The sequence below is a fragment of the Polistes fuscatus genome, unplaced genomic scaffold (assembly GCF_010416935.1).
Source record: "Polistes fuscatus isolate 324 unplaced genomic scaffold, CU_Pfus_HIC Scaffold152, whole genome shotgun sequence".
NCBI lineage: Eukaryota > Metazoa > Arthropoda > Insecta > Hymenoptera > Vespidae > Polistes > Polistes fuscatus.
This window is the reverse complement of record NW_025113056.1, coordinates 1-16,147: the sequence shown is the minus strand read 5'-3', so window position 1 is coordinate 16,147 and position 16,147 is coordinate 1. Positions and strand designations below refer to the sequence as shown.

At 31.2% G+C, this 16,147-nt stretch overlaps 1 protein-coding gene across 1 annotated transcript; it reads left to right on the top strand.

The window, feature by feature from the left end:
- Positions 1 to 798: 798 nt before the first annotated feature.
- LOC122514757 lies at positions 799 to 7,930 on the top strand (the record flags this gene model as incomplete). The annotated part of the gene is made up of 6 exons (XM_043631780.1): positions 799 to 1,053; positions 1,664 to 1,933; positions 3,228 to 3,358; positions 5,569 to 5,734; positions 6,436 to 6,490; positions 7,827 to 7,930. Coding segments are annotated over exons 1-6 (981 nt in total), but the record flags the coding sequence as incomplete, so codon positions are not given.
- Positions 7,931 to 16,147: the final 8,217 nt, after the last annotated feature.

The window sequence follows — 16,147 nt, the reverse complement described above, 5'->3', positions numbered from 1 at the left end:
TTGTAAACATCATTCTTCAAGAAAAAAAAGCCAAAAAACAAATCCATTTTTAGAAAATCCTGACTGCATCTTACCCCTTAAAAGAAACTGAACATTACGCTGATCTTTATAGTAACGGAAATTAAGAATAATTATATTTATATAATATAATTATATTATATAATATATATATATATATTAATATACTAAATAATAACTTAATTTTTAAGTTAAATGATAACTGTGAATAAGTTATTTATTTAATTAAATTAGTTACAATTTTAATAAGATTAAATAATTACTTTATTTTTACAATAATAACTTTAATTATTATAATAATAATTGAATTCGTATCTTTTTCTATATTACCTTCTTCTACCCATACAATGTGGAAGTTTAGAAGATTAAGTTCTTGTAGTCAGACAGTTGAGAAAACGCGTGCACGGTACGAAAAGTGACGATTATTTTATGACCATACGAACATGCACTTAATGTGGTTTGTTTCATTTCCTCCTCTCTCTCCCCTCCATTAGCTCTAAAAATAGGCAATGAAAACACATTTCATAGATTAATCAAAACTTTCTGTGCATTCTATAGATTTACCAGAATATATACATTGACCGTGACATATACAAAAAATGATATTGAAAGAATGAATTGGTTCGCGTATTTCGTCTAGGGACAAAAACGTTGAAAGAAAATTATATATTCCGCTGCTGATAATAAGTTATTGTAAAGAATCGTTTCTATATTTCCTAACACAACGAAAAGTACATAGATTTCTGATGAAATTCTCCGATTTCAATTTTAATTTCAGAAATGGCCGAAGAGACACCGTTATGGCTGAGCCTCGAGTTTTTGGAAAATATGTTGCGGAAGGTGAAAAATGACAATTCGATCAGTGTGATCGATATATCTTCAAAACCGGCGACAGCTAAGGGGGACAACTATAGTAGCGATTTGTACAGAGTTTCAGTTGAATTTGCATCCAAACAAGATGACCGAGAAGTTTTGAACAAAATATCCTTCATTGTTAAAGTCGCACCATCGGGAGATACTGTGCAAAGAAAAGTGGTAGGTATTATAGTCTTTTGTTTTTAAATTAGATTCACGATTGAGAGCATGATGCCTAGTTACAAGGAGGACGATCGAGATATGCGTTTTCGTCCAATTTGTGTTGTTGAAAATGAGGAAATAGCAGGTACTATAATTACTATATTTGAAAAATCAGATCCATCAAATCGACGCACTCTCTAGTGGCAATAGAAATCATCCTTTCTTACTGCATACACGTAGACAAATTTATAACACTGCGATCGTTCTCTTTGATTAGCTTCGTTATTGAGAGTAAGAATAAAGAAAGACAATCTAAATTTACGATGAAGCGTGTAATTAATCCTCTGTACTCGGCGCCGTTTCAAAACGTACCTACCGGCAATTCGACGCTATTCTGAAGTCATCATATTATATAGCATAACTTTTGAACTAAGTAAGGTATCGTGACGATGTTTGATTTATCTAAATTTGTCCACATCGATGAACATATATTTGCAAACAAATCAGAAATTATTTCTTATTATTTTATACAGTTATATGCTAGACTTACGTTGTCACGCACTGACAGCCGAGTGCAAAGGGTAAAATTGAAAAAATAAGATTAATGATAATCGAATTATTCGCCTAGGTCGAGCAATCAAAGATCTTCGACACGGAAATATCGATGATGGAGAACCTGTTGAGGAAAATGAACGATCTAGTTGGACCAGCTCATATTCTCAGTCCACAGGTCTTCTATACTAAGAAAGAATATCCGGGGTTTCTAGTGATAGAGGATCTAGATCCACTTGGATTTCGCATGGCTGCCCGTCGAGCTGGTCTTGACCTTCCTCACTCCTTGTGTGCGATGCGAGCATTGGCTAGATTTCATGCGAGTAGTTTGGCCATATGCGAAAAGGTGAGAATCTATTTTATCGAAAAAAGGGATTTTTCACCTACAGGAGACATTACGGTTGTACACAAACGAATTTTTACTAGCTTTAGTATATTAGTAGTACACCTTTTAGGTATTATCGTGGTAATATATTTCGGTGAACTGGACAGCCAATTGTGAGAAAAAAGCTTCCAAAATTTGCTTTTTTTATACTCGTGCTTATCTTCTTGTAAATTCAATTTTTTATCAATTGGCGTAATAGCGTAGGTAGTAGCGTTTTCGGCTGTCGATCCGATGGGTTTATGTCCGATTCTTCTAGGGGGAATCTTTATTTTATAAGTTATTTAAATATATAAGTTTAAAAAAATTTTTAACATTTATTAATTTTTAATTATATACAGGAAAGAGAATGAAAATAATCACTAAAAAATTGGAAATATAATAATAAATTTTTAAAAATCTTGCGCAAATAATAAGAAACGATTATCTGGTTGAATTACTGTTATCATTTTATTCTTTAACCAGTAAACATCATATAAAAATATATACAATTTTAATAGTAATAAATAACGATTATATATATATATACTTTAATCATTAAAAATTTCATGCAAAAAATTTAATTAATTCAATAAAAATATTTAATAAATATTAATAAATGTGTGTGTGTAAAAAAATTGTTTTAAGCCTATATATCGAAATAACTTAAAAAAAAAAAGATTCCCCCAAGAGAAAAGTCGGATACTAACCCATCGGATCGGCAGCCGTAAACGCTATTACCTGCGCTATTGCGCTAATTAATAAATAATTAAATTTACAAGAAGATAAGCACATGTATAAAAGAAAGCAAATTTTGAAAGCTTTTTTCTCAAAATTGGCTGGCCAGTTCACCAAAATATTTTATCACGAGAATACCTTAAAGGTGTACTACTAATATACCAAAGCTCGTAAAAATCCGTTTGTGTACAACCGTATTGTCTCCTTACCATTAGAAAAAAGTTTCAGGATTATAATGCTTACCATAAGCTGCAAATTTTGTTCCTATGAATAGGAGTGCGAAACTCGCGTAGCTCGAATCAAAATGCATACATGCGAAATGTCTATCTGAAAGAATAAATGAAGCTCAATATCCCTTATAATCCTTTATCGTTGAACGTGTTCCAATGTTAGGCAGGCTTTTTCTTTAGAAAATTTAAAAAGGCTTCTATGCGTGATATATGTGTAAACGGACATGATGTAACAATAATTATTTCGTAAATCATTTATTTGAAATTAAATATATGTATATCAATAATTAGATAATACAATATGTTTTTAGGAACCCGATCACAAAACGCTTTACACCAGAGGATTATACTACGATAAACAAACTTCCGGATTAAGATGCTTCTTCATTCTTGCAACAAAATCGTTAGCCGAACAAGTAAAAAAATGGCCTAATTTTGAGAAGTGAGTTCTATAAATACTTTAGTAAGTTAAAAAAGTTTTCATATAATAGAAACAATTTTGATATTGGTCAAATTTACTTAAGTTTTTCCATACATACGGAGGCACTACCAGATGTTAACTTTAGATCGATATAAGACTTGATGGTATATCAATAGTATTCCTTTAAGGTGTTCCCGCATTGAAATTTTAAAACAAGCTGGCTAGCCAATTCCGAGGAAAAAGCCTTCAAGTTTTGTATGTTTATATACCTGTAATATCATTAAATTATCAAGTTGAACGGTAACGTAGATATAACGTACTTGCCTATCTCATGAGTGAATTAAAATTCGATTCCTCGTACGGAGATTTTTGGTTTAATAATTATAATACAATTTATAATCTTAAATAAATTCATAATTACAAATATTATCAAATTAAATCAGAATAATTTTATTTATCTATAAAATAACTGTTAATCTCAATACGATACTTGAATTACAATTAAAGAATTATATATAAAACTTCAATAGTAATCATTAATAATTGTACACAAAATTCAAAACTTACGAATGATAAAAAATTATACAAACATTTTTGTATAATAATGAAAGCAATAATGTTATTTATTAGTTATTATCATTACTGAAATGTTATATACGTAATTATATAACTGTTGAAAAATTAAACTTTAACGATAATTCGAATATTATAATAACTCTTTGACTGCTAAATGCTTTAAGTTGAAATGTTTCGCGTGCTGAGGACTAAATACTTTTGCGCGCAATGCCGACAGTCGTTATCAGAAAATAAGTAACAAAATATAGCATACCATTCAAAAATGCAAATTTTACCTTTAAATTTCAGATGCAACTAATCCTAGCAACAAAAATTGACATTACATTATACACCTAAATTTTTATGCAACTTTTGTTGTATAAACTTTTCTGCTACTATTATACTTTCGGAGCTATCTTGGTGGCAAGAGTTAGTGAATCACCTGTATATTAGAGATATACGAGAGAAAAAATTTCCAACAATACGCATGAGACAGCAGTAAACAGTCAAAGTCTTTTCGCTGAGCGCGCATATGCGTCCATGGGCACTACCGATGGTTTACGCTGGACGTATATCTGCGCCAGTAGCAGTCAAAGGGTTATTAACACGTTCGTCGCCACGTCACCCAGATCTGGGTAACGGGTATGCTTCCGTGGGGGCCCGTCACCCAAATATGGGTGACGCTCTTCTTATTCAAGTTAATACGACTTTCAGGTGGATTTTTAAACCGAATTTAATGGAATCAGTATTGAAATATAAATATAGGATATACAACATAAAAATACTACAAATATACATATTATACTATACATTTTACTAATTTATATAAGATAACATATTGCATTATACTATCTCGTATGGTGTGCGTTGAAACATTGTAAACATATTTGTGGTGAATTCGGACACTTGGAACAATAGGTCGTAGTTTTTTTTACTAAATATTAGGTCTACCGGAAAGTTTTGTCCGTTTTTAGAATGAAACAAAATGAAACAAAAGGAAAAAAATTTTTTAGAGTGCAACAAAAAGGAGACCTGATAACAAAGTATCAAAAGGAAAATTATCGAAGTATCGAATGAATATCAAAGTATCGAATGGAATATTATGAATATTATGAATGGAAAACAATACTCGAGTTACGTCCCTGTTATTTCCCGCTTATCGCTCTGTTTATGTTTCGGCGCTCCGACAGTCGAATTTGGGCCTCGGGGAAACTCATTGCAATCGCGCTTGGCGACGAACGTGTTAAACTATTATTTTGTAGATAACATCAAATTATTAGTATTTAATTTGATAATATTGGTCAATATTGATTTATTTAAAATTATCAATTTTACGAATTATTAAAAAAAACAAATCTCTTCACGAAGAAACGAGTTCTGACCATTTTAATATTATAATTAAATGATTTACACGAATATAAACACAAGCAAGCGAAACATTAAAAATATTTTTCTCGAAATTAACTAGTCAGCTTGCTTAAATATTTTAATGCGAAAGTACTTTAAAAGTATGCTCTACTAATATACCAAGTCTTATACTGATCTAAAATTAACATCTGGTAGTGTCTTTTTGATAATCTAAAAAATTCATGGATAAGAATAGGCTCAAAACTTTTCAACCAACCCTCGTATGTATAAGTTATATGTGTAAATAATTTTATTAAATGTATTCATAGATATGGAGAGAAAATTGACAAAATATCGGATAAAATCTATTATGAGACTAGCAACGCAATAAAACACCGAGATGATGAATTTAATGTTATAAATCATGGTGACTTCTGGGTGAACAATATGATGTTTCGTTATAATGATGAAGGAAAACCGATCGATCATATCTTTGTGAGTATAACGATACGATTTCTATTCGTCGTTTCCCATTTTTCTTTGATCATTGGAAAGATTTTAAAGGTACATCGTTTGTCGAGAGAAAATGTTCAAAGTAAAAACAACCATTGATGAAAGCTTAGTTTTTGAACGATAAACGATTCAAAATATTTCTGAATCTCATAATTGATTCGACATGTAATAGATAATCGATTAATCTGTTTGTAAGATTTAATAACGAGGGAAAGAAATCTGAAAAGAATTTCTTATAGGACTGCAGGTATACATAAACATGCAGCTTGGTAAATACCGAAAGCCGGAAAGTTAAAACGTTCGAGTTCAATCAGATTTAGCTTATTCTTTATTTCTATGTAGGCTACCTAGTTTGGAAACTCATCAGCCTTTAAATTAAGACCAAAAGGTTTGCCATTTTGCAAAGGAAAAGCTATGCGCTCATATTTTTTGTTATCCTCTACATCTGAAAAAAAAACAATTCAACAATATCGAAAGATAAGATATTCAGTAAATCATGGTCGTCGTTTTCAAGTCACAAGATAACAAAATCATCTTAAACAAATTATAAGTGACTTTATTTTTCGAAGGAAAAGAAACAAATCCAAATTCTATCGTATGTTTATCGAAAGAGAACATACCCGGAATAGATTTTAGGGTAAATTTTGATCGATGAAATTTATTATTTTTTTCTATATTCACAGGAGAGCGACATCTTTATAGCAAAAGATAAAAATGTTCGGATATGTAACGTCAAAGGTACAACGACTCCTCGTATTGATACGCGTTATGAATAATGAAATAAACTCGATTTTATCGCGTACAGGTGTACCAAGAAAGGACCTGTCCGTACTGATCGCGATTAACACTAGAAAATCCGACGATTGACGTATACCTACTTCTATCAAAAAGCTCAAATATTTGTTTTTTTAAGTTATTAAGTTATTTAAGAAAAGACGTAGCAATTTTTACGTTTTTATATAAATTTATCTATTTTATGAGCGAAAATTAAATATTAACTGAATAATAATATAATAACATCAACTTTAAAAAGAATTACGCGTAAAATTCAAAGTCATTCTTTACAAGTTACAATTATTTAAGAGGTAAGATGCAGTCTGAGGCGTGAAAAAAAGGAGAATTTTTAATAATTTTGTTCTTATAATAATTAGATTTGTTTTAAAAAACTGATTACACAGAATTTTTATATTATGTTTCAACTTGACTTGTACAAAATTCCAGAAAAAAATATTAATTATTTATAAAAATATCGCCATCCTTGTTGGACCCCGTTTCGCATGTAGTGCTTTGCAGTGACTGTCAAAATATTGTGGGAAATAAAAGGTCTGGTGTTAATTGATTGTAATTTCTTTAACCTAAAAAAATCAAATTTTATTAACTAACAAATGATCTTAACTTAAATTCATTTTTTTGCACTTTTTATTCTGATGCTTATCTTTACTCTGACGATTCTCTTTACTCTTTACTCTGATACTTCTCTTACACGCGACTATTCTCTTTACTCTTTACTCTGATATTACTTTCACACGACTAACTAAAATCCGTCTTTTCTGTATCTCGCTGCTTACCGCATATACACATACACACTTTCTCCTATATATATATTCGCCTTTATCTTACATCACTTATTTCTTCATCTACGCAAAACACACATTCACACGCATACTCTCTCATTCCTTCATATCATAGCAACGGAGGACAACGTTTTTTGTGGCTTTACCTATCAGAAAAACATCTTTATCATATCTTGAAATAGCTCTGTCGATTTGGAAGCATCTTCGTCTTATTCTAGAAGTATCTATTTATAGTCTTTTCTTTATTGCGTATTTACCTGAAACTAGCTTTTCGGTTGAAATCCCCACTTCGTACCATCGCGAGAACAACGGATTACATAACACAATCATCATCGTTAATACAATCATCACGTGATACCACAATTTAAAATTCCAGACCACGTGTGTCGGCTATCTGAAATTTGACATTCCCATTACACTTTTTGCACTTTACAAGATTCAAAATAGCCGTAATACAGAAATAAAGTTTATTATTCTATATTTAAAACGACTATCTTCAGGTAAATCATCTTCTATGTCACATTTTAATTTTTTAGCTGATGAACTTGCAACACTTTCATCACGTTCCGCTATTTTTGGATTGAAAACATCTTGCCTTTTAACGGTACGCGACTATACAGTCAATTAATTCGTTTCTTTATTTTCACCTTTCGATGTTTCTCCTTTCTTTTTGTTTCCACAGAAGTATTTATAAAATATAATAGGCGGATCGAAAACGGTTGCTTTCTGCTTCCATCTGTTACCTATCAATTGTAGGATATCTTGGAAACTATTCATCGGATTAACTTGAATTTTGCAGAGAATATTTTTTAAACATCATACTTCAAGAAAAAAAAACCAAAAAACAAATCCATTTTTAGAAAATCCTGACTGCATCTCACCCCTTAAGCAGAACACGTACGACAAAAAAAATATTCGTCGCTTTATTATTAGTATATTCTACGTTCAATCGTTAGTAAATACGGACATGTTTATCTACCGCTCCCGAGAGAGAATGTAAGTATTTAAATAATAATACATTATGTTGAGATACTGTGTAACGTATATTAGGTTTACATCGCAAATACAAGGGTGAGCGACCAGTGTTCTATCGAGGTAACACTGCACCCACGCAGATAACCGCGTGTTCAAGCCTTTAGCAAAAAATCTTTGACCATGGAAATTAACAACATCCCACCTCTTAAAATCGTCAATAACGGCAACAGATTCATTATTCAAAATACCGAAATAGGTCAATCGTCGATGGAAACAAAACAATCCTCTAACCTAGCTCGTACAGAAAAGAGAATAATCAAAATAGATAATAGAAACTCGTGTATGGAAAGTGAGATGGATACAGACTCGGAAGATTCGTAAAACTGGTTTCCCGCTAAATCAACCAAGTTACAAAACTCAAAAAAACTCAAGATAAATGAACAAAAAAACATTAATAATAACTCTTCCGCATCATTGCCAACAAAATGACTCCAAGACATACCATTAAATTATATACACTATATCAGTGTGGTTTATGTATATGTATATAAGGTAAATAATCTTAATTCCTATACTGTTGAGATTTTTACGGAAAGTAAAACTCAATCGGTTGTTCTGTAACAGAAAAACGACAATGAAAGTTACTTTTTCCTCGTTACACTTTTATTTACTCTTTTTTTTATTAAGCTTCTTATCTTTATTATGACACTAAAAATTATCACACACGTGTCTTCTGTTCTCTTTGTTCGTATCTATGTATTCCTCTCTATCCATCAATCCATGTTGTCAAGTTCACTACCGACCGCGATAGCGCGACAAATTCAATTTAAAGAAAGTACATTTTCTTTACATGTATATACAAAATTTATAATAGGTTTGATATTTATTGAAAATAATTCAAGACTAGAATTTTATCCAGGCACTTAAGCAAAACCTCAATATTGTATAGTAAATAAATTACATTTTCTTATGAAAGTAATAAGTTTATTTATTTGATTAGAAGTGAACGATAATTACATTGATAGCATTATTATTGTATTTGCCAAAATTTCTCCAACACGGAGTCCTCCGGCGATTGGATTAAGCTAATTATGAGGAGGGTGAAAAGGTGAATTAAAATAAATAAAACACTTGGTTGAGCCAATTAGTGCAATGCTTTATTGGCTCGTCAGGGAAAAGCCTTGCGGCAATAAAACCCACGAACTATGTCCGTGATCTACTTCTCGTCACGATTAACCCGGATGGGCAATCTCGTTGAAAAAAATAGAAATTATATCTCTCACCGTTAATTATCGCCTCTACGTCTCGGTTATCGTGGTTATATATTAATTATCGCTTATGCGATATACCACTGTGATGGCGCTATACTCTTAGGTATAGCCGTTACAATCCGTCAACTCTCTCCTCCACGGTACGAGTCACCGTCCTCTTATATTATCGACTTTGCGATCCACCACCGTCGTTATAATATCTGTAAGACGTATTCGTCTTAACAGGTAAATTCTTTGTCCTTCTAATACTTCTCTCGCTCGTTGTCTCCAAGTATTCTCGTAGGCGTCCAGCGAAGGACTAGACTGAATGTTTTTTGTAATGGGACCTTCAGGGTGCACTCACTCGACGGTCGAGTGGTGGGGGTGTGGACGCTAGTGTCTAGTAACTCTCTATCGATTAGTGCGCGCACAATAAATCTCGTTTTTTAGTTACTATCGATTTTGGATACGATCGATTCCGATCGTACAATTATGATAACAGTAAGAGACATTTTAATATATGATGCTTTATTGAACGCGATAACGAAGATTTCCAGATTAATCAATATTATTTGAAATGAAAATAATGCTTAGTTCGCATTTTGAGCTCACGCTACTTATTTTCGTTGTTAACGTTTAACTAAACTAGACGGAAACTATTGGTTTATATTCGTACAATTAGAAATCCCACATTGACATGTGAACGCTTTAATACGTCTTATTTTCCAAAAGAAAATCAAACGCAAGAAAAATACATTAAATATTGCTATAAATACTTTTATACTAGTTTTTTATTTATAAAGATCAGCTAATTATTATATTCTTATCTCGTAAAAATTGATTTCTTCATAACTAATGAAATACACACACACACACAGACAGAATAATCTAATGGTACGATCGAAAGAATAATATATATCATGTAAAAAACGTTAGCATATGAGATTGTATAACATGAGTTAATATGTGTCAATGAGCAAAAAGTATGACCAATAAAGAATTAAAGATTTATTCATAATATTCTTCTTTGTTATCAACTAACAATAAGTCACATAAATATTTTTTATAATTCTTTAAAATATCATTTTTTTTTACTTTGTCCATTCCTTTAATTTTTTTTTATTTTTAATTTTACTTAATATGTTTATATTTAAAATACACTATATGAGCAGTATGATAAGAGAGTTAGTTTTATTTTTGAAGTTATACTTATTTTGGCGCGTTGGGGAAAGTGTAATGGGGAGTGATTTTGTTCCGAGCGTCTGGAAAAACTACACCATGAAGTTTGTCAGTATTTACGACGCGCGGCAAAGCGTTTTATGTATACGGCATGAAGTTGTCTTCTCTTCTTCTTCCCTTTTTTTCTCAAGCGGTCACCCATCTAAATACTAATCGTACTCAGCGCTGCTTTACTTAAATGATCGAGCGAGAACTAATGCTGTAATCGCGCCATGGCTTCACGTTGACGCGTGAAGTAATTCGATATATCTCTCATATATTTAATGTGGACTGATATCTATATTTGATATTTTCTTTTTCTTTATTTTATTCTTTCTTATATATATAATAATAATTATTTTTTTTTTTTAAGTTATTTTTTTCTTTGAAGTTTTTTTTTGAAGTTATTTTTGAGATTATTGAGGTTATGTTCGTTTGGTACGGCAAAGAAGTATAACTTCTTACGTGCGTACATAAGTACACACACCAGTTTTTTTTATTCTTTCTTATATATATATATATAATAATAATTATTTTTTTTTTAAGTTATTTTTTTCTTTGAAGTTTTTTTTTAAGTTATTTTTGAGGTTATTGAGGTTATGTTCGTTTTGGTACGGCAAAGAAGTATAACTTCTTACGTGCATACATAAGTATACACACCGGTTTTTCTATATTTATCTTTTTATTATACCTTTTTTGTGATAAGGTTTTCACCACTATATAGCTTGTATGACTAATAAGGAATCTTATTAATAACATTAATTGTCGTAATTTTTATTCGTAACATCATTAGTTGAATTTTTGTTTGAAAAAAAGGTACGATAACAAAAGTAGGAGAAAAAAGTTACCTTATTTCGTTCCTTTTTTTTCTATTAAGTAATAAAAATGGAAGAAAAACAGAAAAAGAAGAGGTATGAATAAAAGATAATTTAAATGTAATAGTGACACCCTTTATCTAAATGAGTAAGCAAATTTTATCAATATCAAACACTCTAATCTGTAGTTACTAAAAATTTGCAATAACGCTTCCAGTTTGCTTACAATTTAGTGGATTTTCACGAGAATATAAATAACGAACGAAAGACTATTTTATTTTCTATAGATAAGATACTCTAATAAAGAAGTGTTGTATGAAGAGAAACGAATTGTTACTTGTAGAGAATACGATCTATCAGGTTAGTTGGTGAAATAATACGATATTAATATTAATAATTTATTCTAAATCAAGAAAATAATGTTACAATAGATGTTGATAAAAAAGCTTGAAAATTTATTCGTGCATTTTTTTTGCAAAAATAATCATTCATTTGAATGAAATCATATAGTGAATCTTTGAGATTAACGATTCGAAATATCAAAGGTAACTGAAATTCCTCGATGAGAGATTGCCTCTAGGAGTTGATTGCGTACACCGGTTTTCCATGGCTCATTCGTCTGTTGCTCGTTCAAAGAGAGTGGTCAAGTTCTCCTTGATTTCTAAAAGTTCTTAATTGTAAACCTGACCTTGCATTAGTTGATATTTGTGAAGGTGAGTATAAATGTAATTTCATTCTTCGTTCAATCGTTAGTAAATACGGATGTGTTTATCTACCGCTCCCGAGAATATAAGTATTTAAATAATAAATATGTTAAGATACAGTGTAACGTACGTTAGGTTTACATCGCAAATACATACGTACGTCAAAAAGAGCCAAATTAAAACTTTTTCGGAGTAGGAGCTAATTTTTTGATCAAAAAGTAATTCGACGACGAATCAAATGGTGCTAATTTTTTTGCAATTGGACGGCACGTTTTTAAGAAAAGGGGTTAAAATAGGTAAAAATAGCTTTTTCTTAGAATCTAGGCATTTAATCGAAAGAAGTTTCAATCAGAAGTTGTAGAGAATTGAAAAATACATAAAAAATGTTGGAAGGTTTATCTTGGTATTTGCAAAAATAAGCGAGAAAAAGATAGTAAAAGATAATTGTAAAAGTGAAGGACTAGTCCCGCCTCACAGTCGGTTTTACATGTGACGGGCTAGTGTGCGTGCGAGCGTCCGTGTGTACTAATCCACAAACGAAGCATTTTCGACAATCTCCGGGTCTCTCGCCTTTGAATGCGAGTGCGAGTGAGAGAAGAAACCGATATTTCCTCCTTTCTATTCGTTAAGGCGATAGAGAGAATTTTTTTTTCAAGGCCATCAACTGTTGAGCGTTCTCAATCCAAGTCGAGTTGGACAAGAAACCGATATTTCTCGTTCTATTTTTTCATTCGGTAGGAAGCATTTTCGTTTTGGTCATCGGGTGTGTCGGGCGTTCTGTATATCTATATATCGGCGTATAAGCGCGGAGTTTTTAAATCGAATCTTGATGCTTATGACACGCCGTTTTTTTATTTATTGTCGAAAAGAGTGAACCTTGAACAAAAGAAAAACAATAATTCATTTTAACAGAAACTATTATAATTTAGTAGAGAGTAAAAATAATGAATTAATTTTGAGTCTGGACACATCAAATTTATTGGTATAATTAATTGATATAATTTTTTTGTTTCACAAAAATTTATTTCTGTGTCAAATTGAATACGTATTCTTTTTAAGACGAAATTTAAAATTTAAATATTTTTCCTATTAAATTATGTATTTTATAAAATTTTAAATTACTTACTGATTTTTGTCTCGTAGAAATTTATTTGTGTATCAAATTGAATACTTATTTGAAAAAGAATATATACAGTATACTGTCGATTTGGAAGCATCTTCGTTATTTCTAAGCAACAGGTATGCCGTATAAGTATTTGAGAATGTTTCTAAACTGTTGATACCCTTTCGTATCAAGTATCACAAGACACATCTTGACAAGGATAAGATTAGAACTAGTAAACAGTTATTTTGAGTCTTAGACAATGTTTTGTAAATTATCATACAAAAATAAACTACAGACATTAAAATTACAAAATTATATTCTTAATGGTAGAAATACAAATAAACTATCAAAATATAACAATTTTTATAAGATAATTTATGTAGAAGATAATTTTATTTTACTTATAATGTGCCTGACACATGCGCGAAAATCGCGTCGACCTGCTAATCACCCGGCCGAAAATGTCGCCGACCGCAAAAGATAAAACTCTTTTTTTGCACTCTTTACTCTGATACTACTCTTACTACACATACACACTTTCTCCTATACATTATATTCGCCTTTATCTTACATCACTTATTTCTTCATCTACGCAAAACATACGTACACACGCATACACACATACTCTCTCATTCCTTCATATCATAACAACGGAGGACAACGTTTCTTGTGGCTTTACCTATCAGAAAAACATCTTTATCTAATCTAGAAATAGCTCTGTCGATTTGGAAGCATCTTCGTCTTATTCTAGAAGTATCTATTTATAGTCTTTTCTTTCTTGCGTATTTCACCTTAAACTAATTTTTCGGTTGAAATCCCCACTTCGCATCATCGCCAATAGCAACGGATTTCATAATCAATGTACGCTACAAGGATTTTCTCTTTTACTTTCTTAGATTCCCACAATATCTTACTAGATCATCCAAAAAAAAATAACATATAAATTATTAGTTTAATAATAAATCTAGTTGTTTATCAAAGCTTTTTTATTTTTTTGAAAATGAACAAAATGACGGCTCTTGGCTTTTTTTTCCTATTTTCGACAGAAAAATTTGAGTCTATTGTAAAAATAAATTGAAGTTTTTACGTAAATAAAAATCCTTCGATGAAGCACTAGTATTTAGTGCTTTTAATAAACATTCCAAATTTCATCAAAATCCATCGAGTGGTTATTGAATTATAGTGGTCACCGACTGGACAAACATTGTTTCGAGAAAAACGCATTTAAGGATTTTTTATTTGGATACTGTATTATATTTTCGTAACATTTTGAGCTCAATGGGTGAAGCTAAACTTTTTTTATATATTTTGATCCACTGAATCCGAATATCACAATTTTTAAAAAATTATAGTTTTCGGGATGAATTAATCTTTTTTTTTATATTTTGGCAACTTCAAAACGAAAGTATTCTATTCAAAATCTTGCTAAAGCTCATAGTTTCTGAGCTATACATTTTTGAAAATTTTTAAAAGAATTTTCCAATCTTACACTTAATTTATGTACTTAGAAATACTAATTAAATAATTACTTATATTATATATTAGGTGTACAAATAAGTTTTCGCAGTTTTTTGTCAAAAAAATAATATTTATTGTGAAAGAACGGTAGTTTAAATTTAATCGAAGTATTGTCCATCATTAGCAAGTACTTTTTCCCATTTTTCAGGCAGCGTTCGGATTCCATGTCTGAAGAACTCCTTATCTTTTGAGGCTATCTACAAATCAACGCAATTTTTGGTATCTTCATATAATGGAACCGGCGCAATGTTTGGTGAATACAACGGGTGGGGTAGTACTTCCTAATCAAGTGTTTTCAAATAATTTTTCACCGGAACCGCTACATGCGGACGAGCATTATCATGTAGAAGAATAATTTTTTCGTGTCTGGAGTAGTATTGAGGGCGTTTTTCCTTCAGAGTTCAGCTCAATCTCATTAATTGTGTTCGTAGAAAGTTCCAGTGATTGTTTCGCTTGGATTAAGCAACTTGTAATATACCAACCCCAGCTGATCCCACCAAATACACAGCATGAGTTTTTTTCCATGAATATTCGGTTTTGCTGTGGATGTTGACGCGTGACCAGGTAGTACATGATTTTCTTCTTTTTGGATGATAAGAATGGATTTCATCACCAGTGACACGTTCGATGTAAAAAAATTTTTTTTTTGTGCCATAGCAAGCAGCAATTCACTCATGCATAATCGGCGTTAAAATCATCGCTCCGCGTTTAATTCGATGGAACCCAATTACCTTGTTTATGAGATCATTCATATGATTTAAACGATGTGAGACTGCTTGCTTGGTGACTTCTAAAGTAAGTGCTAGTTCTTTTGGGTTGAGACGAATCTTCCTACAATAATTCCACTATTCTAAATCCTTGTAAATGTTGTGGCCTTCCACTGCGATCTTTGTCTTTTACGTCGAAATCACCGTTTTTAAACTTTTGAAACCGACTCATAAATGTGTTCTCTCACTCAAAACAGCCTCATTATATGCTTCTACGAGCAGATCGAGTGCAGATGTTTTTTAAATTAAAAAGTAATTAAAAGTTCCCGAAAATGACGCTTATTTGGCTCAAATTTAGACATTTTTGGATAAAAAAAATATAGTGACTAATAAGAGTTAATAAATGATAGGGTTATGTTGCTCTGAATGATTAACCTAATTTCAAGCCGGTATCATCTGCGAATTCTAACGTAAGCCTTGTGCAATGCCATTTTTCTCAAACTGCGAAAACTTATTTGTACACCTAATA